General features: G+C 39.9%; 1 protein-coding gene across 1 annotated transcript; it reads left to right on the top strand.

The window, feature by feature from the left end:
* Nucleotides 1-1,769: 1,769 nt before the first annotated feature.
* Nucleotides 1,770-27,283, top strand: LOC144752432 (olfactory protein-like). The gene is made up of 5 exons (XM_078640363.1): nucleotides 1,770-1,900; nucleotides 12,302-12,441; nucleotides 21,128-21,195; nucleotides 23,929-24,042; nucleotides 27,237-27,283. Exons 1-5 carry the CDS (start codon nucleotides 1,802-1,804, stop codon nucleotides 27,281-27,283), a joined length of 468 nt encoding a protein of 155 aa, XP_078496489.1. The 5' UTR covers nucleotides 1,770-1,801.
* Nucleotides 27,284-27,647: the final 364 nt, after the last annotated feature.

The raw sequence follows: 27,647 nt of genomic DNA on the forward strand, positions 1-27,647 counted from the left end.
ATATATACATATAGATAAATAACAGCTTTGTAACAGCTACAAAGGCTGTTTTCTCGACTCCTGTGCACATTTGAGTTTCTTATTTACACAGAAACTGACACTGAAGGCAGACAAATTACTGAAGCAGCAATGGCGGCCAGATTGGAACATACATGTAGAATATATTAGTGTATTGATTAAACACTTTTTTTCAACTTATGCTCCTGGCTAAGCAATGTTTCAAAACATTAGATTAACAATAAATCAGAAAAAATTAAACGGACGCTGGGCTCACAATAATTTGTACATTTCAGTTCCATTGGTTAATCCTATATTCGTCAAGTACTAAATAAAGTTATATTCAAACAATGAGCCAGTTTTTGGGCATTATGGCCCTATTATGTAAAGCAATCTGCACAAGTGCTCAATAGAGTTATTTTGAGACTTTGAATCTGCTCAATGAATACAAATAAATATTCTCTCCATTACAATTTAGAGCACTGTGACGTTCAATAAACATTTACTTATAGCATTTTGTCATGGAATGAGATGCTGTTTGGACTCAAAAGACGGATTTTCCCACACGCTGGCTCCAGCTAAACTGGTAATCCCAGACAATACCGGTAAGACACGTTGCTGGAAAGCCCTCCGGTTCCCCTTGCAGCATGCTTATCTGTGAATACCGGCCTTCCTGATAATGGGCGGGGGGGCACGTCAACAAAACAAATCCAGTAGCTGCTGCGTGTGGAAGACGTGCATCCAGACCATAAGGGGATAACATGCATATTTAGCAGCACATACGGGCGATAAAAACATTGATGATACTTATCCAGTTGCTAGGCACTTTAGTTATCAACTCTGATCTTGTGACATACAATGTGCTAGACCAAATACCACAGTCCATGAGGGGAGGAAATAGAGAAGCCAAATTGAGACAACTAGAAAGCAGGTACATCTTAAGGATAGGAACTAAAGAACTCCTTGGGTTGAACATTGTTGATGAAATGTACACATTTTTATATGTGTAAATATACATTTTCTGCCTACATGTTTTTATTAAGATTTTGAATATTTATTTGCTGCATGTTTTGAGCATGCACATACATTAAGGCACTGAATGTAGTTTTATGTTTTATATTTTTTTATAGGTTGGAATTGAAAATAATGCACATTGAGCAGGTGGGGAGCTGTAAGGAATGCAAAGAAGCTAAGGTATCTATAATTTGGTTTTGTTTCATTTGAATTTTCATAATGTTTTGCAAAATGCCTAATGGAGCTCAATATGTGCTATGATGCTAGAAATATGTACATCTTTGGTCATTAGGTGAGCTCATTTTTTTGGGCACTAGCCTGGTGGGGGTGGTCCCAGAGGAAACCTTTCGGTTTTTCACATGGATGTCCTACAATTAAGATTTAGGGATCACCTAATGACCTAAAGTTGGCTTGCACTTTATCTGCTTCCCACATTTGGAGCAAGCAAGCTAGAATGGCTATGTCGGGAAGCCAATATCGGAATTTACTTAACCATGAATTAAGATTTTTTGTTAATCAGTGCATGCAACCAGAAACTAAGCCAGTTTTATCAAGAAATTTGACAGCATAAAAGTGACATTAGATTATCAGGATATCTCTTGTATCTCCAGTGGTGCAATGTGTTGCATAACAAATTCTTGGCAGCAAATAATCTTCCTGCTTTACTTCCTGTAGTGAGATGTATAAATGTACAGCGTGCAGAGCAGCAGGCATCTGAGTCTCAGGAGACAGAGTCCACTAGCCATAAGAGACCCAGAGTCACAGACAGCTTGAAACCTTGAAGACCATCATGTCTGCGATGTGGATAAGCCTTGGTCTGCTCTTCTCAGGCCTGCTTCACGTGCAGGCTATGGAGATTCCAGTCATGAGCAACTTTGACCCTGACAAGGTAACTATCTTAATTGTGTTAATCTGCTGCAAATATCTCAAACTTGGAAAATTATCAGGTCTGTGAGGAATAAAAGAGGTGCACAGGACACACCACTTAATGCATCATCTCCAAAGCATGTTTATTTTAAACTGAATAACTTTGATCTTCCAGCGCAGCAAATTAGATCTTTATTTGCCATGCACTACAACCCTGCTTTTAGTCACTAATAATATTCTACTTTGGGGCCTAACACATATTTTCCAATGTTTTCAGTTCACTCTTCAGTTGTTTCAGACAATCTAGTATGACAGGAAACACACCTCTTCCAGTGCACCTCAATTCAGTCCTGAATTACTTCAGATATTACCCTATTGCATTATAACACACTCCTTCCAAATACATCTAATTTCAATCCTCAATCACGCTATATCCTAAATAGTCTGTTATTAAATACCCATTCCTTTCAATGCATCTCAAATGTTTTCCCAGCATTACATACACATACACATTCCATCCAATGCAACTCAATTGAATCCTTAATCACCCCAGGTATTCTGATATGGCGTTGTAACACACTCCTCCCAATGGACCTATATTGAATAATTATTGACCTTGGATATTGGGGTATGAGTGTAACACACCCCTTCAAGTGCACCTCAATCTTCACCTGACCATTTCATTTATGCTCACAAAGGGATCTGACACAGCACTTCTCAAGAACTCTGTTCCAGACATGCACTATTTTAAATACTGTATTTAGTTGGCAATACTTCCCTTCTGCCTGCACCACTTCTGAGATTCAGATTCTGCTATTAGTAATAGCACCAGGGTAGTTTTGGTGAGTCAGTCATTTTTGGTTTCCTTGTAACGTTGGCACCGTCAGACAAATGAAACTTTAAAAATAAAATATGTCTTGGGATGTTTCATGCAGATCCGTCAATTTAGGCCCAAGGATAATCAGTAATTCACCATTTTATTTTTAGTTTTGCTTTTTGACACAGAAAAAGCAGTTGAATGGAATGATGCAAATCGTTGCATGGAGTTAGAAATGTACTCAAGGAAGTGCCTCTTTTGTTGTGATATAAATCTCGTATAAATCTGGTTAGTAATTTTTGAGAGGGGCTCAGGTTGGGCATGAAGGTATTGTGGCAGCCAATACAGGACTCTTGGACATTTGAAAAGACTCATAAGGGGGCAGTGTGAACACATATTGACCACCAAGCCAATTTGTGGTAATTCCAAAGGGAACCACCCAAGCGTTTAAAATAAAAATAAAATATATATTTTCTTGTGGGATCTATGGATTCTCGAATCAGAGCAAGGCACTCCTGTGTGGATTTAAGGACCCTCTTCAGATTTGAGGATCAATCGAGGATCTCTAGAGAATCCTCAGATCTGACATGATCCAGGGAAGCTTTCAGAGGTGAAAGGCAACAGGGCAGGTAAGCTTGCCCTGGATCTACATATCCCATTTTAAATCCACAGGTTAAAAAAAAAAGGCAGGAGGGCTGATTTACCATTTGTCGGATGATACACCCTCTAAACGGGTGGCAAAGAATATTGCCTCCCCATCCTGACGGACACAGTATGCCAAATTTTGAGATGACTGCTGCTTGCCCATTGGTCACCATTATTCACTTTTGTATACTAAAAGACACGGGTGATGCCTTTCAATGTCCAAAAAGTATAGTGGTTGGCCGCCGGTGGTTTTGACAGTCATTCACAAGGTTTTTACATTTTATTTTCAGAACCAACCTTCCAAAGCAAGAGATTGTTTCAGAAAAATAAAAAAAGAACACCCCCCTCACCCTCCTGTCTTTCATTTCCTAAAGCAGTAGTTTGTTTTAGAAAAAAAAATAAAAAAAATAAAAAAAAACCTCAACTAGGAAATGTTCTCCCAGCATTGGCGGGGCTTTACTTTTTTCCGTCCCTCTGTGCCAGGTTGCTCCTGGAACAGAACAAAAAGACTTCGCACCAGTTAATTGTATTTCATTTTCATTAAACAAATAGTAAATGCAATTATTCACTATTTGTGCAAAAAAAGAATTGACACAGGAAACTGGAGCCTCAACCAACATCTATTGGGCCAAGCCACTCTTGTGTTCCAGGCACTGTTCTTGCCACCTCTAAGGCCAGAGATTGCAAAGGCAGTGCCAGGGGTCACAAGGGACAAGCCAGGGGTGGCAGCTGCGACCTTTGGTGATCCCTAATTGACTTCCATTACCGACTATGTCGACGGAAAGTTTTTAGCCCTCCTGTCTCTAAATGAGGCGGATGGACCACAGGATTGGCGGGCATGGAACTCTGTTGCATTAATGATAGAGTATATTGTCCACCAAACTCTAAATCAGGCCTAAATAACTTGAGATCTACCCTGCTGTGCTTAATCCCAAGCAAAATAGGCAACAATAAAAATACACATACTAATCCTTCAATAGCTCTGGCAATGGCAGATTTCAGACAATTTAACGGCTTCAGAAAAAAATGATATACGTGACAAGGAAATACAAGCCTTGCTAGAATTATCTGAAGTGGATACCAGTGTCATGACATCAGAAGTGGAAATACATGTGAAAGAAAAAGCTAAACAGAACACAGTTCAGAGCCTAATGAAGAGTTCATTTCACTTCTCCAAGGCAGCAAGGTAAAATAAAAACCGAAAGACAGTTCTTGAAACAAAACAGGATGTCCATACTGCTGCATTTTTCTGAAGGCTCAGCCTAGGAGAGCTCCTTACACTACAACCACAGCTGCTAGGCAGTTATCATCTGTTATGTGGATGCAGAATCATATGAATTCCTAACACTCAGGTGATTTGTTTCGAAGTATAAAAATCACCCTAAATCAAAAGAATATTCCACCCAACTGTCTAACGACTTTCGGTTTCTGAGAATAAGAGAGGTTTTAACATCTAAACAAAAAGAGGCAGATTTACAAGGCTAGCTCATCTCTGCAAACCAGCAGGGATGCTCCAGAACACTTGCGACGGATCACTGACATAATATCGATGTCAAAAATATCGAGATACCAAAATATCGACGATAAAATATCGAGGGACAAAATATCGACTGCCTATCTTCAAACAGGTAAGTACTAAAATATCGACTCCAAAATATCGACTTACAAAAATATAGACTGTCAAAATATCGATTTTTTTTAAATGTCTTAAAATTAAGTTACAAATAATATATATAAATATATTTAATATAAACTTAGAAATAATTATTAAATAAATGTAATATTAATAAATAATTAATATAAATTAAAAAATTATATCACCAAAAATAATACATATATATATATATATATATATACATATTATTAAATAAACATATTAATATAATATAATTTATTTTAATTTAATTTCATTAAATTAATTTAATTTAAATTTAATTTTACTTTATTTTTACACTGTACCCCTGTACCCCAAAAACCCAAAACTGACCCTGAACCCTAAAAATGCCCCTTTATCCAAAAACTAAAACTGACCCTGAACCCTAAAAATACCCCTTTATCCAAAAACTAAAAACTGACCCTGAACCCTAAAAATGCCCCTTTACCCAAAAACTGAAAACTGACCCTGAACCCTAAAAATACCCCTTTACCCAAAAACTAAAAACTGACCCTGAACCCTAAAAATACCCCTTTACCCAAAAACTAAAAACTGACCCTGAACCCTAAAAATACCCCTTTACCCAAAAACTAAAAACTGACCCTGAACCCTAAAAATATCCCTTTACCCAAAAACTAAAAACTGACCCTGAACCCTAAAAATACCCCTTTACCCAAAAACTGAAAACGGACCCTGACCCCTAAAAATACCCCTTTACCCAAAAACTGAAAACTGACCCTGAACCCTAAAAATACCCCTTTACCCAAAAACTAAAAACTGACCCTGAACCCTAAAAATATCCCTTTACCAAAAAACTGAAAACTGACCCTGAACCCTAAAAATACCCCTTTACCAAAAAACTGAAAACTGACCCTGAACCCTAAAAATACCCCTTTACCCAAAAACTAAAAACTGACCCTGAACCCTAAAAATACCCCTCTACCCAAAAACCCAAAACTTAAATTTAATTTCCAAAACCAATAACTTTTATTGACGAAGTTAATTTTATTTAATGGTCAATTATTAATTAATTAACAAATGTTGTTAATTTACATATTTAATTAGTTATTATTAAATTACTCCCCACCCTATCCCCCTATAAACTCACAACCCACTACAGAAATTAATGTACTAATTATTATTTATTTATTCTTTAAATATTTATAATTACCAATTATATTTTAATTATTTACAAAATAATAATTAATTAACACTTATTATTAATTGACATATTTAATTAATTACATTTAAATTACTTCCCACCCTATTCCCTTATAAACCCACAACCCGCTACAGAAAATATTTTACGAAAATATAATTATTGATCAATTAATCAATTATTATTAATTACCAATTATATTTTAATTAATTAACAATGAATAATTAATTAACAATTACTATTATATTACAGATTTAATTAATTATATTTAAATTACTTCCCACCCTATTCCCCTATAAACCCACAACCCGCTACCGAAAATATTTTACTAAAATATAATTATTGATCAATTAATCAATTATTATTAATTACCAATTATATTTTAATTAATTAACAATTAATAATTAATTAACAATTACTATTATATTACAAATGTAATTAATTATATTTAAATTACTTCCCACCCTATTCCCCTATAAACCCACAACCCGCTACAGAAAATATTTTACGAAAATATAATTATTGATCAATTAATCAATTATTATTAATTACCAATAATATTTTAATTAATTAACAATTAATAATTAATTAACAATTACTATTATATTACAGATTTAATTAATTATATTTGAATTACTTCCCACCCTATTCCCCTATAAACCCACAACCCGCTACAGAATAATATTACACAAAAATATTAAAAATATTATTAACTTACCTTAAATTCGATATTTTTGTTGTCTATATTATGTCTAGTCGATATTATGTCCATTCTATATTTTTGATTCGATATTATTTCCATTTTAGTCGATATTTTTGCTGTCTATATTATGTCTAGTCGATATTATGTCCATTCTATATTTTTTACTCGATATTCTGTCCAGTCGAAAAAAACAACTCGATATTATGACTGCACACCACTTGCGACACTCAAAACCACCCGTGCGCCACCACTGATGCGCCGCATTTACAATGCGGCGTGCTGTGGCGCAACGATGGGCAGATGCGTGTCGCATCCCCCGGCCGAAATGCGGCGCATTGCTGGAGTCGTGTCACGCGGCTCCACTTTTACGAGTCGTACCTGCTAGGATGCCCACCCTGCGCTAGAACGCCCAGATAAAACCTGACACAGGGGCTACAACGTGATGCATCGCCCTAGATGCATCACGTTGTAAATACGGCACAACATGGCGCGTGGTTTATGCCGATGCTGCGTCACAGAAGTGATGCAACAGCGGCGTAAATGTGTCGCAAGGGGCTTGTAAATCTGCCCCAAAGTGCTCAAAGCAGAAGGCGAATGAAATAATAGAGACTCTTCTGACTCTCATGGATACAATGCAGCAGAGAAAATCAGCTGGGCCATTATTCCCCGCCCCCCCCCCCCTCCCTCCCTCCCCCCACAGTCTTTAATAAGATAATGGGGATTAACAATGGATCCATGGCATAGCTGAAATGCCCAATTTACTGTGGCAGGATATCACTTTCACCTAGGAGTACTAATAAATATTTTTGGTTGGGAAAGCAATTACATCTGTTAGTTTTGCATATACATTAAAAATAGCTCGGAATAAACTGTACATGCAGATGCACAGAACGTAACATGCTGATTATTGCCATTTTTGAGGGAAGGCCAGGAATCATGGTTTGTTCAAAGCTGCCTCTCATGAGTTCTCCTCCTTCCCATACTCAGACGTGTTAATAAATACAATAATGTATTCATTGCATCTCCATAAACACTATGCACTGCGTGTTTGAGTGTTGTTATTCCGCAAAATGCTGTGGTATCAACAACCATATTTGACAAAGAACCATGAAATATGGAACACATGCTACCACTCGCAGAGAAAAATGGATCTCATCATCATAATGCCAGTCACAAGCCACTCTGCAGAGCGTTATCATTGTCATGGCTAGTATGATGTGCATCATGAATGTTCATATTATGTGACAAAGTCATTTAAAATGTGTCAGAAATGCAGTTTATGTGATACAATCTCTTCCAGCATTGCTTTCATCAGTTTTAGTTGGAAACCTAGGGCCAGATTCAAAAAGGTTCCTTACACTTTTGAGTAATTTACACATTTGTGTAGGTTTAATACTTTTTTGGGTATTCACAAAATCTGAGTTTATATTTACTTCAAAATTGTAACGTACATGTCTCCACCAAACTGAAGGGCCTGGAGTCTATTCATGAACTGCAGGGTTTAGTCACAAAGGTAACTGTCGTATATAAAAGATGTTCTTGAGTCAGGTATATATTCATGTAGTTTTATTCAAGATAGTTACAGGTTCAGTTCTTATGATAATAATTAAGAGACCCCACCAGGAGTGACCTCCTTGTCACTCAGCCTGCCTCCAACTGTCAGTAGGCTTATGCAATAACTACATCATTCTATGATGTCACCAGGTAAACATACAGTGACATCAAGAGAGCATTAAGGAAATACAAACCTGGGGAAAAGAGACAAAGTCCATGTACAACATATCTCCTTTCTTTAGGGAAAAGAACAAAATGATATATACTAATAACGTTGTTAAATTAGCAAATAAACTATGGCGCCAAACAAGAAGATACGAACATGTAAGAAGCCATAAGAAAGAAAGAGGAGTGGAAGAAGAAGGAAGACACAATAACTACCAATGGGGTAGCGCACACCACCATCCTCTTCCTAATGATGGTCAAAAGCAAGAAACATACAAGAAGTTAATGAAAAACACAAGAGAAAGAATACCAGACGTCTCCGGCACCCTAAGTATAGTGAAAAAGAATCCGCCAAAACACAAGTGAACCAGCACGAAGAGTGAAGGCAGGAGACTAAACACCAAATTACAGGAAAATAGAAAGTTCAAGAAATAATTAAAAACATGAATGAAGGGATACACTCACCCAACAATTACTCACCCCGGAAACAATCTGTGGAATACATTTAGCTATGTGTACTAACAGTTATAAACTCACCCATCAATTACTCAACACTTAATGTCAATAATGTAACACGAAAACGACCTGCAGGAATTACACGTGTAGAAATTATATGAAAAGGATATATTCATCCTACATAAATATCATATTGGGGATTCTCTCACCCTTAAAGTATAATTTGGGAAACATTTACTCTTCATGAATATCACATCAAGGGATACATTCACCCTTATCGAATTTCCTAATATTAAAGGAATATACTTATTCTAAAACAAGTTGCAGGGATACACTCACCCAGGGATGTAACTATGGTTTAACGGGTTTTACAAGAAATACTTAACCCGTGAATTTCAAAAAATGTTTTAAGGGATACGCTCACCCTATTACAAGTTGCAGGGATACACTCACCCAGGAATGCAACTATAACTTAACAGGGTTTACAAGAAATACTTAACCTGTGAATTTCAAATAAATTTTTTTTTAAGGGATACACTCACCCTAATGCAAGTTGCAGGGATACGCTCACCCAGGAATGCAACTAGAATGTAACGGGAATTATAAGAAAACCTAAACCTGTGAAAATGAATATATCATAACCATAAGTGTCATTACTATAAACTCACGTGCACAACATACAAGAATAGGCTTGTACGGAAACTAGTGTAACATGTTAACAACTCATGTGCACTTACTTAAAATGCATGAATATGAATGTTCTAAATTACATGCAAGTGAAAAACGTAAAGTAATACCGAATCATGTAAAAAGATGACTTAATACTTACAATAATATGTAAACTCTGCTAAGAGTTAATGACCCCACGTTGAACCAAACGTTTCTTATTAGCTAAACATATAGTTAGCATTAAAAAAGACCAAAAGAATAAATTAAAATAAAAAAACGTAGTCACCGTAGTCTGGGCCAATGGAGGACTGATACGATGGTAGATAAAATTGAATCATGGTGAAAAAGTCTTGAAGAGTGACATCGCGTTCATCAAGTCAATTTAATATTGTCTCCTCTTTGACCATTGTGAAAAACAGCATAGTTAAAACAGGTCGCTCTTTGAAGCCATAGTCTCAATTAGGTTCCACGAAGTGTAGAAAACCATTTCAAAACGAAAATGAAGGAAAATCAAAGTTCCTCTAACTTCCAGTAGATGGCACAGTGATACTAGTCTTTCATGTAGTTCAAATAAAACGGCAAACTGAAATACAGCAACGAAAAACTGAAGAATGCCGACCATGAGTGGTAATAGTCGCTTACCTAAATTTCTGGTATGAAGTTAGAAATATGTTACAGGGTTGCTGAAAACACTCGGTTAAAATTGCTTTCATTCCGCGCCTCACGCACAAGGAAACGCTTAATACATGACGCAAGTGTTCTCATTTTCGTTGTGCTTCCGTAGCCCCGTTACCATAGAGAGGAAAGTCCAGATTGACTACTAAGGGGAAGCTCACGTCGCGTTGTGACGTCTCTCTTTGCGTGATGACATTCTGAAGGCATCCAGGCTTCTCCAAAACTCTGGAATGAGGCTGGATATACACGCGATCACGTCTTGGAGCAGGCTGTTTTCCGCCGAGTCACATGGAGATTCCATCACGTCATCATTTGCAAAAGTGGCATGATGGAGAGCAGATCGATGCAGAGGCAGACAAACGGCTGCTGATAAACGGTAGTGAAGCAAGAAGGTAGGCTTCGCGCGCTCCTCGCGCACTTCACATTTAAACATGAGGGATGACTGTTATTAATTCCTGCGTACTTCGGTTAGCGCTGTGCTGTTATCAACACATGTATACAATTAAAAGCAGAAAAACATGCACTGTCAATTTCTTTCAAACTTAGTAGCTCAATTCTTTCACATTTAAGTGTTATTTGTACTTAAGTAACAGTATGATGTCTTCACACGCTTGGCTGTTTATTCGATTTATATAGTATTTAAGCGCAATAATTATTTAAATAGAAGTTTGAGTTGGGAAATGCCACTCGCCTTCGGTAATGCTCTGTTTTTTAATTATGTTAGCTCAGACAGCAGTCTAGAAATATGCCTTTCCTCTCAATACTTTAATAATGACGCCTTAGGGAACAGGCTGTCCGGATAATAACGGACACTGGTGGGGCCAGGCAAGGCGTCGTTTGTGATGAAAGTAAAGTAATAGTCAATGAGAGGTTTAAAGTTGAAATTAAACAGAGGCTTACTTGAAAGTTGTGAGGTCGTTTTTCTTTTGTAGTTTCAGTTCCTTTTCTTTATGAAGAATAAATTCCAGTATCCTTTAGGTTCTTTAATTATTCCTTATTTATCCTCAAGTACGCTGTAGATATATATATCAATCTTCTTTTGCACGCTGTAGGTTTTTTAATCTTCTTTCGCACGCTGTAGGTTCTTTGAAGATGTCCAAAAGTCGCCAAAATGTCGTATATAAAAGATGTTCTTGAGTCAGGAATATATTCATGTAGTTTTATTCAAGATAGTTACAGGTTCAGTTCTTATGATAATAATTAAGAGACCCCACCAGGAGTGACCTCCTTGTCACTCAGCCTGCCTCCAACTGTCAGTAGGCTTATGCAATAACTACAACATTCTATGATGTCACCAGGTAAACATACAGTGACATCAAGAGAGCATCAAGGAAATACAAACCTGGGGAAAAGAGACAAAGTCCATGTACAACAGTAACTAACACTTTTGAGTAATTTACATGTGTTATTTACTCTTACACATTTGAGTAACTTTACAGTTGGATTCGGTGAATAGTCAAAAGGATTAAAGTTACTCAAAGTGTAAGAGTAACTCATATGATGTCACCAGAACCCCACAATGGGAATATTGGACCATATTAAATTATTACCCAATATGTATCCTTTCTCTATTTCTCACCCACTCTCTCTTTCTCTCCCTTTCTCTCTCTATATAGACAAAACAGTGGCAGCGATTGCCCCTCTGTAGTTATTGTTAAGTCTAACTTTCAACACCTTTGATGACAGCTTGACAAACCTGCATTAAACTCTAGAAAAGCTATGCTCATCAATGGGGGAGCATTTACAGGAACTCTGAAAACAATGCACGTTCTTCTTGTACTAAACTATTGGGCCAGTGTTTTGAGTAATGCCACTTCAGAATCCTGATCTAGAATCTGTATTCCGGCCACCGGTAGAGGTGGTTCTCATCTGCCAGCTCTAGCGTGTCTGCATTCTGGAGTCTTTTGATTGTCCCTTCTCTTCCAGATTCTAGGAACGTGGTATGCGGTGGCAGTGGCATCAGACTGTCCGGAATTTGTTCAGATGAAGTCAATGATGAAGATGCCAATCACCAAATTCAGCTCACTTGAAGACGGAGACCTGTATGCTGCCACAGTCGTCCCAGGGTAAGTGTTAGACAAAGCACTCAACAGAGCTAGTAGCCTATTGGCTAGGCAGTATTCGATGAGCATGAAATATAGAGAGAATACGGCAATGATTTGTATTAGAGCTTATTTGTTTTGTTAACGTATGTGCATACAATTCCAAAATTATTTCACTCGACATACTTTGGTGAACATTTCTCACTTTAGAGTCAGTTTTTACACATTTTTTTACACCCTTTTTACCCCATTCCTTGACTAATAATTCAACCTTATGCCCTGCGCACAGCTTCCGAAATTGTTAGTTTTTGAACTTATTCCATCAGGCCATATCCAATCTCTGTTTACTCTTAGTAGTATACTGCTACTCCCCTCTACCCTAATGGTAAGTAACATTATCACTTTATTGGAACGATGCAGGATTCTTGTGACACAAAAGCGAAGTAGTCTGTTGTAGACATCTGAGCTGTAATCTTATTTGCCTCATGGGAAACGATGAAGGGCCATTAGAAAGTGTTCTTAGACAAATCAATAGCCTAGCTGGTGTTTACAGACACATGCCTTGTTACTTTTATTCATCAAGTTGAGCTGATGAAACACATTGAATCCCAGGAAATCCTTGACAACTCCCAGAATGGTTTTCGTGCCTGTCACAGCACCAAAACTGCCTGGTAGCAGCCACCGACTGTATCCCCATGCAGTTTGACCAAGGCAGATCAGCAGTGCTGATTTTGCTTGACCTTTCAGTGGCATTCAATAGAATCACCCCAGTGCTCATGATTCAGTGACTGCATGAAGCAGGAGTTACTGGTAGGGCCCTGCAGCTTCTCCACTCTTTCATGACCGGCAGAACTCACATTGTTAGCTATGGTGGCTTTAGAGCAAAGGCTTTCCGCCTTCCCTATTGGGTCACCCATGATCTTCCCTTAGCCCCGCTCTTTTTAACATCTTTGTGACGCCTCATGCAGAGTTGGCGAGATTGTTCGGTTGCCAGGTGCTCTCCTACCCGGACAACACACAAATGATCGTTTCCATAACAAATGATTTGCAATCAGTTGCCCAAAGGTTTAATCAATGTATGTCCAGCATTATATACTGGATGCGGGACAATTTATTACAGATCAATGCGGACAAAACCGAGGTGCTAGTCTTTGGATCACAGAACTCCATCTGGTCAGACTAGGGTCTTACCTTTGATGCCCAGGTCAGCCGGACAGTTGGCACCTGTTACTACATCTTAAAACCCTGCAGAAAGTCCTGCTGTGTATACCACATGAAGTACATCGGTCTACTATCATCGCACTGGTTACATCCCGGCTAAACTACTGCAACATTCTATACCTTAACATCACCACAGAGTCCCTGAACAAGCTTCAGGTGGTACAGAACGCAGCGGCAAGGCTGATTCTCAACATCTCGATGTATCAGTCAGCCAAGGAAGTACTTCAAGCCTTGCACTGGCTCCCTATCAGGAAGCGCATTTCCTTTAAGGACCTAAGTATAGTGGGAGAGGCTATGCACAGCAATGGCTCCTCACACGTAAAAAACGTGTTGCAGTGATACAATCCCTGGAGGACCTTGGTACACATGGTTGACCAGAAAGACAGGGCTTACTATTCTAGACACAGTTTTAAGCTACAAATATGAAAATGAAGTGGTGTATTTACTTTTAGTTTACAGACCCAGTAGTACAGATCTTACTCTATTAGTGATCTATTGCGGGGTCCTGCTTTTAGAAAAATGTCTGATGTAGGGGTGGGGGGAACTCATGGAGTTTCACTCCGAGGAATTTCACTGAGTTACACAAAAAGATTTTGTGGAGTTCTGCCACCCTGGTTTGCTTCTGTAGAGAGGACAAAAGGTGAAATATCCTGTACACTACATTGGAAACTAAGAGATTTCTTTGCATGCTACCGTGTTTCGTTCGCAGGTACGCTTTGGTGTTTTTAAGCAGGCAGGGAGAACAAACGACAGGAAGTTTTCACCCTTTTGCAATTTCATGACATTAGCATTTGTCACACGAGTACATGCACCATGAAAGTGAAGCATCAACTGCAGATGATAAGAGGCCAAATTTAAGCACAGCTGAATTTACCTTTGCTGTCAAAATTAACAAGCATCAACGCTATGACACATTACAGAGTTTTTAGAGAGAGGCTTTTTTGTTTCTGATACGATAGATAACCCTGCTCTACACTCTTGCCCATGGCACATCACTAACAAAAAACTCTGGTCCGCTCTTGATGCTTCCTCCTTTTCTTTTGATCCACCATAGATTATCCAATGTTCATTAAACCACTATAGAATTCCTGTCACAAAGATACCCAGAGGTAAAACACCAATGAGAACGCTACTATTACACTAACCTACTGTCAAGGTGCTAGACAATAGGTGTTGAGCAACCTCGTGGTTTCACACGCTGTAACATAAGAACACAATAAATGGAAACACAGCATATGTTTATTCATTGTATATTTTATTACCGCTTATCGCTTTGGACCACATCACCTCGTATTACGGTCCTATATGCTGACATTGTCTTAGAGAATTCTGTTTTTGGTCTAAGACCCATTCCTACTGTATGTACTGTTGTATGATACCAAATCGCATGAAAGTATCATTCCAATAACTGGCCGCTTGCCTTCCACGAGCTGTGTGGTTCTGGATCTAAATCTGCACTGACTTATTTTTACTTTATTTGACTCAACAATGTAAGATCCATGATTATGTGTATTATTGTTTTCTATTTACTTTCTTTTCATTTCTTGTCTAATAAAAATGATTTGAACAGAAAAAAAAAAAATGTCACCATGGATGGGTTTGTTTTCCTTCATGGCACTCTCCTGCATGTAAGTCCTCATTTCATGCAAATCTGTCCTTTAAAGGCATAACATTTCCATGACAATGTATTGTTTTGGGACACTGTTGCACACAAGGCACATTTAGAGATTTCAAAAACAGCCCTTTGTTCAATTCTTTTAAGAACAGAAGCTCCTGTTTGACAGAGTCAAACGAGTTGATCCATTTTATGTACTTTGGTGTGGCATGTCAAGGTTTCATTCCTACACCGCAACACTGGATTTTATTGGAATCTGTGGGGAGGTTCAAGGGCCAACGCCACCTCAATATTTCTGCAAACTTGGATCAGCTGTCTTGTCTCCACAGCTGAGATTACTCTTTTCCTCTAACCTGGTGCCACAGTCTGCCCTATTTCTCTAGTGCCAAATTCACTTACACAAAATCTGTGCGCCAACTAAACCAACAGCCGCACCAACAGCCGCCGATTGGCTGCAGTGCACGTGCGGCAGACTTTGGAAATCACCCGATAGGCTGACTAGGGAAGAAAGAATCTAGACACTTGATTGGCTGCTGTAGTGCTTCCAGTATGAATTTATCTAGCTTCAGATTGCTAACACCAATTTTAATCCTAGCCTTGCTGTTGATGCCATCTGTTGATAGCTGCACCCTCTCAAATAACCGAGCTGGCTTTGTGGTTGCTTAGCACAACAACGCACTGTGCATGGTTTGGAGACATATGCAAGAATGCCTGCAATCATAGCGTCCTTGGCAGAGTCAGGCAATAAGCCATTGCTTAAGTTGGAAATGGTGCTGATGCTAATTAATTCACCCGCTAGAATAAGCTGTGAAATGTATTAGTAATTCCTCATTACAAGAGTAACGGAGTAATGTGGAATTACTAAAATCCTCCAATTCCACAGGCGGTATTCCACCCACCGCTAGTCTTAAGGAGAAGCACTTTCTCCACACCCACCTGCTGAAGGGATTAGCCTTTGTTGTTTAGACTTGCTACATTTTTCACCAAAGTGTTAGACCTGTCAACCTTAGGGTGACCTTCCCCTAAACCTTTTACATTCACCCCTCCTATTTTCACTGAATACATTTTTGTTTGTCTTATGACTCTGTGTACTTTATCACAGCTAACCTGTCTAAAGTGCTTGTGCTCTCTCCTTTAAACCTGGTGAAATATGTCTTATATATTATTAGCTTATTTAATTTACATATATATCCCATGTAGAGTGGGACGCTATATAACCAGTGCCTGTATATTAAATGCTACTAGTGGGACTGCAGCAGCTATTGTGCCACCCACTTAAGTAGCCCCTTAAAACATGCCCCAGACCTGACATTGCAGTCTGAATGCAGTTTTAAACTGTCAAATGGACCTGGCAATATAACCCATTTGCCTAGCCTTAGACTCCCCTTTTATTACATATAAGTCATCCCTAAGGTAAGCCCTATGTAGCCCACAGGGCAGGGTGTACTATAATTAAGAGGCTGGACATGCACTTTTAAGATTTACATGTTCTGCTAATGAAAAACTCCTAAATGCATTATTTAGTACTGTGAGGCCTACCTCTCCTGTAGAATAACATTGGGTTGACTTATTAAATGTAATAGATGCTAACTTTTGATTGAGAAAAAGTAAGCATTCCATGTTTGGTGTCTGAGAGATTGTAATAAAAAAATCCTCTTTAATGGCACAGCCCCACTTGCAACTAAATAGACTGTGCTCACACAAAGGACTTGTCATCATTGCATTGTTCATGCAGACAGCTTGGAGCCAGGGCAGAAGAGGCAGGAAACTTCAAGCACTTCAGAAGGATTTCTCTAGAAACTTGTTCTACTTGAAAGAAGACACCAGGTATGAAGATGGGACCCTCAGAACCACTCTCAGAGGACTGTGTGCTGCAATGTACTCTGCCTTCAGCCCTCATAGTCCAGCTCCACTGCTTGAGCCCTTCCTCATCACTTGAAGCAAGGACTACCAGAGTCACTTCAAGGCCTAGGGGGCTAGTCTCCTAATCAAAGCCTCAGGGACAGCAAAGGCTCCTACCATATGGAACCTGTACCTGGACCCATCCTGAGTGTGTCTTAAGCCCCCAAGTGGTGCCCCTCCAGGCCCTTCCAATCCCTGCCCCACGGTTCCGGTGCTAGAGGTGCCCAGATTGCCAACATCTAAAGCTTGGGATTTGGAATGTATTTGGCTAAAACTGCTCTGACAACTGAGGGAAGGAAGGGCCAACCTGCATCTCTATGTGCCTCTGTGCATAGCCGCTTGGCCTGACTTCGCAGTAGGTCCTGCTACCTTCTCAGCAGCAGCAACTTCTGTTCAACGGTTTTTGGCCAAAAGAGTATCCAGCCTCCTGGAACTCTCCTCGGCTGGTGCCTCCTGCCGCATCCCACTGGAGATTTTTGACTTCCAAAACAGATACTAAGGGGTCCATTAGTATGTAGGGCGGATTGCCTCCGCCAGGGTGGCGGTAGCCACCGCCACGCTGGCGGAGGCAATCCGCCCGACAAGCACTCTCGTTTTCCCCTCCGCCAGATTAGGATGGCGGAGGGGACAGCGGCGGACGGAAAGACCGTCTGCCGCTTTACCGCCGCGGTTGCAAGATTAATATGGTGGCGGTGTCCAATGGACACCGCCAGCCATATTACCATGGCAATGCTGCCACGGAAAGGCAGGCGGAGATTGCTGCGGGGGCCCCCTGCAGGGCCCCCAGGTTGCCTCCACTGTCGGGGGGCACATGGGGGGTACCTATGGTACCCCCCCACATGTACATATGCAAAGCGGCAGGCACCGCGCGGTGCCTGCCGCTTTGCATCTTGAAATGCGTCAACATATGTTTTGCATTGTGGCGGGCGGTGCAGAGAGCACCGCCCGCCACAATGCAAAACATATAGGATGTGCCCGCCACTGTGGCGGGCACATCCTAATACCCACAACGGGACCCCCGCCCTTATGGCGGGCGGTCCCGATCTCCGTTAGGCTGGCGGGCGGACAAAGTTCGCCCGCCATCCTAATGGACCCCCAAGTCTGCACATCGAAATCTTCACCACAACTTTGTCCAGCGGCTCTCCAATGAATACTCCTCCATCTTGGACACAGCCTGCAGCCTTGCCCCTCTTAACTTTACCATCTCAGAACATTTCTTTCAATTTCTTCTAAGTCCAAAGGTGAGCGCTGACTTTATGTGACTTGCGCTCCATCGCGGTCGGACATATTTTTTTCTTTGATCCTGTCTTGCGCGGCTTGCTGTCAGCGGTTATCCCTTTAATCTTTGGCATGCTACTTCTTACCTTAAACTTTAAAAATTCATAACTCCGGTTCTACTGATTGGATCTTTGTTGTCTTGATTCATTTATTAAAACCTCCTCTATGTTTCTAAATTGTGATGAGATTTTTCTTGATCTGAGTTTTCATGTTCGTACTGTTTGTGTGCAGCAGAAATACTTTACTCATTGCCTCTAAGCTAAGCCACACTGCATTTGTGCCAAGTTACCAGAGGGTTAAACACGAGTAAATTCAGTGACTTTTGTGGTTCACCCTGACAGGGATTGTGGCTTTTGCTTGAGCAGGAATAACACCCGACTCGATCAACAGCCCAACTGCTCACACTGAGCGATTTTTAAACCCGTACATTGTATTGATCTGAAGCCATTGACCAACACTCAAATATTACAATCTCCTTCTCCTAATAACATCACCTGGGATGAAACAGCTTATAAGGAACCAATACATTGGACACATTTTCTCCAAAGTTTAATTTTAGGACTGATGAAGCAAGACTCACAGGATACTGCAGTGAGATGAGGGTTGCATAGAAAAAGCTGACAAATTAATCATAGTAAATGCAGAGAGTGTTGTACTAGATACTTTAAACGAGTCGTGCACAAGAAGAGAAATGCCACCTCCCAAGGCTGAAGAATGGTTGCTATGTCTTAATTCAAAACCATCAGAGTGGCTAATGCTTTGTCAGTGGGGGAGTCTGTTAGGTTCCCTTCATAGAAAGACAAGATGCAGTAATGTCTATACATGGACTTACCACCTGTTCGTGAGAATGCAGAGGGATTCACTTAGAATAGTGCGCTGCCTTAGGCAACAGTCAAGACCACAAGAACTGGCAGCATGGCCCGTGGAACAAGTTATCCTGGTGTGGATGAGTGCGGACGGGCTGGCCTTTGGCACATTGCCAGTTCAGTCATGGTTCGCATCTGCTGTGCAGCCCTTCTGGTAGGAATATTAAGCAGCCTGTAAGTAATGGTACGAGTCAGTTGATCCGTCTCCGGTATAAGTAAGAAAGACAAAGTAATGTGACTGAGGTGTGGGGACAAGATGGCAAACCAGGTGAACCATCCAATTCTGTGAAAAATACTAGGTGAGAAAAACAAGTTAAATGAACAGCAAAAAATATAAACTAACATGAATAATACAAACTAAAAGAATAATGTGCTAAGCAAAATAAGAAATAAAAACAATGTAAGAGGCAAGTTGGAGATTTTCTCAACATAAAAGACAACATGAGATAGGATTAAAGGTAGTTTTAAATGGTCTCAGGTTATGAGTATCTGGAAGAGTTTTGTGCTGACAGTAGTACCATTTAGAAGGCCCTTCTCAGTGTCAGTGCCAATCAAGTTTAATCCTAAGGATTTTGTGGCCATGGGCAAGAAATATTTTCGGGACCCCTGTTGGAACAACTCTGAGTTTTTTTAATGATTTCTGCTAATTCAACCTCTACATTGCCTAGCAATATTGAATAATATGTTGAAGGCTGAGATACAGAACTACACAGAAGTGAGCTAGAGATAAAGTTAATTTCCAAAAGGACCTCTTGGCAGGTGGGTGCCCTGCCCTATTGCCCACTTTGTCCAAGCATTGAAACGTCACAGCGCTAATCAGGTAACCCCCCATTGATGAAAGGAAGAAAGAAAAAGCAAAAGGGCTGATTACCAACTAATGCGATTTCTGATGGTGTTATGTGATAAGCTCAGAAGGGTTTGTGTCTTCTGCAGTGTTCTGTGACCCAGTCAGGTATTGCACTGTGCTCTGAAGGCCCACATATATAGAAAGATAGGGAGTGTTCCACATATATATTTCATCCTCACTTCTCCTACATTATATCATCTGATCCCCATATTCCAAGTGCCCAAAATGGTCTTGGCCTAAAAAACTGTTTTGGCCGACCTGTTATTCTAACATATCTCACCTTTCATTTCACTACTGCTTGATCTCCTCTAAAAGTAACCGCACATCCTCTGGGATTGTGTTTCTCCGTAGTGTAGTCTGACTGATCATCGTCTATGTACTCGTGGTGGGTTCGCAGGAGTTGTGAGCAGCGGCAGCAACAACAACAAGCCAAGAGGGCAGGGGCTGGATTTTGAAGCACATGTTTTAGCACTATCACCAGAGATGTGTTGGGGTGGGCCAAGGCTTCATAGCCTCATTTTCTTGGGGGGCTAGGATAATATCGTACTGCCACGTGTATCTCGCCGAGGTCTATGAGGGTATGACAGGCCGCTGGCTCAAGTTTGAGGGGCAACGGATGGCCTCCAGTCTTTATTCTGAGGTTGGGTGGGGCAGAGCAGAACTCCGCAGAATTCCACAGAGTTTTAATGTAACTCTGCAAAATTCCACGTGGTACAACTCCACGATCTCTGGCCACCTCTAACGAGTACACTAACACCTTTCAGGAAGACTGAATAAGTACCGGGCCTAATTGGTAGGCTGATGCATCTCCACCATGACTATTGAAAACATTGACTGGTAGCTACAGTATCATATTTGTTAAGTCTATTGATCTGGTGAACTCTTATCTGCTAAAACAAATAACAAGGTACATATTTGTTCTTTGTCTACAGCACAATGGAATACTAAATAATATGCAAGCTTATTTGTGTTCTTTTCCAGCCCTTCAGGGTGCATGAAGATGGATATGGTATACCATTTTGTCAAAATCGGTCAATTCACTCTAAGTGGTGAGTATCAGCCATAGGGGGTGTCTATTCCACAATAATGGTGTGAGAAATGTGTGTAATTTGCTTTTGCATAATGAGGGGTAAAATTGGAAAAATTGCACATAAATATGCAAAATGGAAATCCGTCATTTAGCACGATATTGTAGCAAAAAATGCATTTGTGCATGATTTTTTGACATGAGGATCCCTTTTGGACTAAAAAGTGCAACAAACAGAACAGCAACAAACAACAACCACTCACATTCTGGTTGCCCAAGTTGTTCCCGCACTATAATTTTGCCACAAGTAGCAGCATCATTTTGCGAAATTGTGAAATGGCATAATTTTGCCAAATGTACATAAAGCATTTAGCAAAATTCAAAATGTTATGCAAATTATGCCATCCTAATTTAAATTTCACCCAGGCCTACTCCATACTCTTACACTTTTTTACCCACCTGAATGACCTGTTATCATGTGGAGGTCAAACAGCTGCGGCACAAATATTAACGGAAACTCAAACATAACTGTGGGATCCTGTGCTTCCCTGTTCCCTGCATGAGTGAGCTAGTGCGTGCAGGGCCTGATTTATAGCTCACAGAAGGGTTCATTGTGACAGATAACCCATGTGATGAAATATAAATCTCCTAGGAAATATAATGGGATTTATATTTTTGCAGACGGGATATTTATCACCGTTGTGACTGGGTAACCTGGCCGCCGACGTCTAATTGAGGCCCTTCGTTAAAGCATTTTAAACTAGAGACTGAGCAACATGCCTAGCTTCTGTGGTTCCTTTGCCCATAACCTCACACAGGCTTGTCAAAAGCTTTTATGTAGCCTCAGTCATAAACATTCAGGGCACTGGTTTACTGGTAGCATATCACTGATGAAATAGGGCCATCTAATTGTAGCTAACTTTGCCTGCTTCATCAAGCATATATCACAAAAGCAGGCTGGGTATGCTTATGTGGTACATATCTTGAGCAATGACCATGGAGAGCCCTGAAAAGAGCAGGTGAAGGTAAAACAGCCTTAGATGCTGAGGCAGCTGCTGTCAAATTAAAGTGGAGGTGCAGCACAGGCAGAATATTTTGACCCAGTAGAAGGCACTGCCAAAAACCCTCAATACTCGTGGGCTTAACACCAATGCTTTCAATTGTGCTTCATTCCAACCAGTGTTTATAACGGGCCACGATTGAGAGTTCTGGAGTTGCGAGTTTCCCACAGTGCCTGTCAGTGAGTCAAAAGAAACATTTAATGAAAACAAACACATTTAAAAGATTACTTACCAGCTAACTTGGTCCTCTGGTCCGGTTCCTGCAGTCCATGGCTCCAGCACAGGTTCCCAGAGTCTAATGAACTCCTCTAACCAGTCCAGACACTGCTCTCATGCTGGCAATACTATCAATCAGCATGAGACAAGTGCCTTGATTGGTTGCAGAGGGCTTCCTTGGCACACCCTCATGACATGGACCCTGTGCCTGTTCCCCTCCTGGATGTGCAACACGTTGCAAGACAGTCAGCCAAACCGGCATGCACATGGGCAGTGCCCACCACTCCTCCTGCCCGCTGCTGTCCATCACCAGTAATGTCACCGCCCGCTGATAGGCTCGGCTGTGCTTGCAGAACAAGAAATAGAATTATAATAAAATTGTTATATTACCATTTTATTTTTCATGTTTTCTCTGCTGCCAGCAGTGGGGCGATGCTCCTCTGCCCTAATGGAGGAGCCGACACATTCAGCTACTCAATTGTTGTGTCAGCCCTGATCTGAAACATGAAGTAAAGTGAAGAAGCCTATGACAGGCTCTGCTGGATTCGTAAAGTGGATAATAACAATACCACTATCTTTCCACAATTCTATTGTGGACCTCATTTAGGGGTTGCTGCATACTGCCTCCCCCAGTACCCCTGCAACTTTGCCTGTGTATGCGGTGAGCAAAAAGCACTATGGTGGGGAAAGAGCTGCAGATTCCATCTTAAAAAGTGAAAAACAAGAACTAATGGGTCGAGGCACATTGTCTTACCTAATATATTGTGAAAATCACATGGTTTAATGTTTGGCCTCCCAATTTTATAAATTGATCTTAAATGTGTTTTTCAGATTGTTCTTCCCATTACATTTGTAAATTGCACTAAGAACAGTTCAAAAATGAAGGTTGATATACACTTTCCTGCCCATTACTACCGCACTTAAACATACTCCATGCCAACATCAAAAGAAATTGCCAACCAAGCATTCAGCCAGCACTGCCTTGTTCATGCTCAGTCATTGTTAGTCAGAGCAAAAAGGCTAATACGTTTCCGTAATAAACCCTATCAGTGTCCTTCCAACACAAACTTTGATACAATTATAAGAAATTGGAAGATCCTATTCTGGTGCCATAGTTAATATATTTTCCACTTTATAATTAAGATATATGCAGATTAATAAAACAGTAAAATAAGTTATGAGTAAAGACTTATTTGATGATATTGTTAACCCACAGCGGTTTCCATGAGGAACATAATTTTTAGACTACGTACATGTGCTGTCAACTGTCTTAATTATCTTTATTTAGTGGAAGACGAATGGCACTGTTTTGAGCTTGTTTAGCAAATTAGCAATTTTAATTCCGATATAGTGATTATTTTTTGCTAACCTATTTTCGTGTTTTTTAAAGCACATTTTGCTTAATACATTTCATGTAATATGTACCCCTTTCCTCCACATTTCCTACAGTGTGAGTAAGCAGTTGCTGTTTTTTTCAGATCTCGCTAACAGTGACATCCGCTTTGTTGATGGGGACCCTGAACTTAATGTCCTGGAGTACACCCAAAATGTCTCAGAAAGCGGTGATGCCTGCAAGATGGTGAAACTGTTAGGTATGTATCTATTTGAAGCATCTCAGGAGAGCATCCTTGAACATTCACAGAGCAATCAGACAGCTCTAAATGCACACATGATGATGACCAGCCATTATATTCAAACAAATGTCAAAGTCCATGCACCCTACAGGCATGTTCATGGTGCAGGACATGCTTTTGCCTTCCTACAGTTTGTTGTGAAATTCAGGGGGAGATTTACTAAATTGTGGCACTGTGTTGCATTAAAAAGAAAGACCAGAACAACACCGTGGCTAGTCTCCTAGTGGTGGCACACTGTTGGCTGCCTTGTACCAATGCACACACCCATGCACCATAGTGCAAGGGTGTGTGCTTGATGTCAAGCCTAGATTTTGTACTAGACTGATCTCCTTCCAGTAATAAATACCATGCTTAGTTAGTTATAGATGAATACTTTTAAAATCTTGCATTTGTGCTCTACTGTGCATCACAGGTGCACAATTGGATAACGATTGAGAAAAGTAGATTTTTCTCTAATAATATGCCTGCCTCCAAGAGGCAGTCGTTTTTGCCACAAAGTCCTGTTTTGTAGATAGGGCTTTAAGTCAAAATCCATGGGGGGTTGCATGGGCAAGCCAATATACCTTCCACAGAATTACCCATTGATGCAAAGTAGCACAAAGAACTGCTTTGCATTACTTAAGGGATACTTTCCAACACAAATCAGGATTTGTATTGGAAAGTAAATTCCAGTACAACACTTTGCATTGGTTTGAGTAACATTTGTTAAGTGAACTTGGTGTAAAGTGTCAGTAAATCTGCCCCTCAGTTTTCTGTCCAGCATGCATCTACACCAACTGATAGCATCTCTGTGTCCTCCCGCACTGAGGGTCCATTACAATCAACAGTCCTATTTCAACTCTAGGCCAGTCAGAAGAATATGTTAGGCCAGGGATGACTTGTAATTGTAGGAATACCTAGAAATTAGGAAAACATGTTTCCTGGGGAAAGAGAAAACACTGCATGTGTCATGTTATGTCCATGTAGTCAAGAGGCAGGTCCACTTTTCTTTATTTGCTAAATATATTACTCTTAACCTCAATCTCCTCTTCATATGTCATGAAAACCCTGCAGCAGCTTCAACGGTCTTCTTCACTCCCATCCTAATCTCTCAGTCTCTCTCTTGCTAATTGCCTGTTTCACAACACCTATTACTCTTGTCTGGTATCTTTCCTGCAATATTACAAGTGTGCCATCTTCCTACTATACTGATGACATTTTCTCTAGACGCTTCTTCTCCTAACTGTCATTCATTGTCTCTTCTTAACATGGTTTTGCTGTATCTCCAAATAATAAGCTCACAATAAGCCTGATCATTACATTGACTCCTATTCTCCTCGCTTTTCACTGAATCTTCCTTTTATCCTCTAGACTCAACCCAATTTGTATTCTTTCCTATTACCATGTCCCTTACATGGAATGCTCATTCCCCACTTTGCTTTCCTCTTATTGTGCTCAAAAGACCTGTTGCTTCAACCCAACCCACTTTCTTTTTTCATCCGGGTTTGCTTTCTTTTTCCTAACCCACTAGCATCTAGAAGATCACTTTTGATCATTGAAGGTTGTCCTTATGCACATCTTGCTTCAAAAGTTTTCATATCAATACATTATGCCCATATATTACTTAAACAGAACTCTAATTCTATTTTTTTCTCTGCTGGAGTACATGCATCCATACTTTGCCTCAGTAAAGTAGGGTGCAGTTCCTGATTATTATCCTTCACACAGTTCATGGAGTTTTCCACTTTACTTTCATCAGTACCATTGCATAGAACTTTATGCTGATACTTTCAAGTATAAGAAGAGCAGCAATAGATTCTCCTCACAATTAACCAGGGGCCGATCTGTCAAATTACATTTGCATACACTATGGGGAAAATGTGATGCTGGAAATCTTAACAGCATCATAAACATAGTAGTCATTTTCAAGCATAAGTTAAATCATGCTGAATTTCATGACCTTTGAGTATTTTTGCAGTTTTTGTGATTAATATGAGATGGCCCCAAGGAAAACACTTTGCAACTTGCTCTTTGGTACTTCTCCTATCTTCTTCAAATTTGCACACCATCTAGGAATCATATCTCAGCTTAGTCATTCCGTGACCTCATCCTTTTTCTGTTCTTTTAGACTATTCCTAAATCCTTAGTTTAGGAATGCACTTTCTCTCTACATTCCTTCATACAGAATCTTTATTCTGACCGCTATGTTTTTAAGGACCTCTGGCTAATCTGGTCGTCACCATTTTCCACAATCATATTGCTAATTCTGTTCTATCCCTACCTCTTTGTTGAGTGATCCAGTATTCAGCCTTTGTCATCACTTTGGTGAAAGCATTTTAGATATTCATTTCAGAGGCATAAAATACACACCACTCCTACTCAGAACTACCTTTCATCTTACCCCATATGCTTTCACTGCTATGATCACATATTTACTACCACCCTATAATCCATCACCCTAATGTTACAAACATTTCAAATAAATACTTTATATAAAATCGCAGCATTTCTTAATTTCGCTTGAAACAATCTAAAGAAAGAGGCAATCCTAATGATGTATTTTGACTTCTAAAAGCATACAAAGGAATATTTCTTATTGCACAGGGCTTTAAATAAGTGATTTCCACCAGGTACCACAGGAGCTCTGAGAAGCTTGCCAGCTGCTACTAAGTATCTCTTGTAAATGAGGCAGTACCTAGTAAATGATATAAAGATCTGGTACTTAGCAGTGCAGCCTCCTGCACGGCTCAGGAAGTAACATTGAAGAGTGGCAGCCTAACCAATGGCAAAGCCCTCTGTCCAATACCCCACAGAGAGACTGACAGCATGAAGCCTGCAATATAACCAGTTGCCTTCCTGTAAAACCACCTGCTCAAACAGGCCCTGGCACTGTCAGTCTCAGAGCAAGAGAGAGCGATACTATATTTGTTAGTAGCTGAGAATGATTGATTAACAGTAGCTCTTATTACCGAAGAGGTTTAAACAATGTCCTCTCTTTAACAATATTAAGGCCCAGCTAAATTAATTCTAGGTTTCATATTTAAATTCCTTGTAAAGGTGTAAGCTCTCCAAATATATGAAAAAAATCAACTGCACTCGACAGGCATGTTTATCATGCCTTATTTTTTTTACCAAATTACTTTTTTTGGTTCTTGCATATTGTCTTCTCTTAGCTGCTTCTTTCATAGTTTCAGAATTATCAGGCATTCGTGAAATCTAATGAAACGTAATCCTGTAACCTCCACTCCTAGGTATATTCAAGTGGATTTTCCATTTGGAAGGAATCCACTTTGACTATGCATATCCGAAATGTGCATAGATAAGGTTTACAATATCTTCGCTCGACCTGAAAATGCACTTAGTGCTGCATTTGACAGTAGTAGTTTTGTGCGCTTAATAACATGGGAAACTACCCACAATTAGTTTGATCTATTATTCACTCTCCTCCCCAGAATGCTGTCCCATTACTGTCCAAAACCCTAAATATAACAGTATAGAAAAACCCTAAATATTTGCACACATTCTACACTTTTAGATACAAACATTCTAATTCTAACTGGTAATAAGAATGTGAAATCTAAAAC

The sequence above is a fragment of the Lissotriton helveticus genome, chromosome 5_1 (assembly GCF_964261635.1).
Source record: "Lissotriton helveticus chromosome 5_1, aLisHel1.1, whole genome shotgun sequence".
Taxonomy (NCBI): domain Eukaryota; kingdom Metazoa; phylum Chordata; class Amphibia; order Caudata; family Salamandridae; genus Lissotriton; species Lissotriton helveticus.

Bases quoted from the DNA above. Each gene is read 5' to 3' on its own strand.
- LOC144752432 (XM_078640363.1), top strand. From the start codon at position 1,802: ATGTCTGCGATGTGGATAAGCCTTGGTCTGCTCTTCTCAGGCCTGCTT. The intron at 1,901-12,301 runs GTAACTATCTTA...CTTCTCTTCCAG, and splicing joins GCAACTTTGACCCTGACAAG to ATTCTAGGAACGTGGTATGC. The intron at 21,196-23,928 runs GTGAGTATCAGC...TGTTTTTTTCAG, and splicing joins CGGTCAATTCACTCTAAGTG to ATCTCGCTAACAGTGACATC.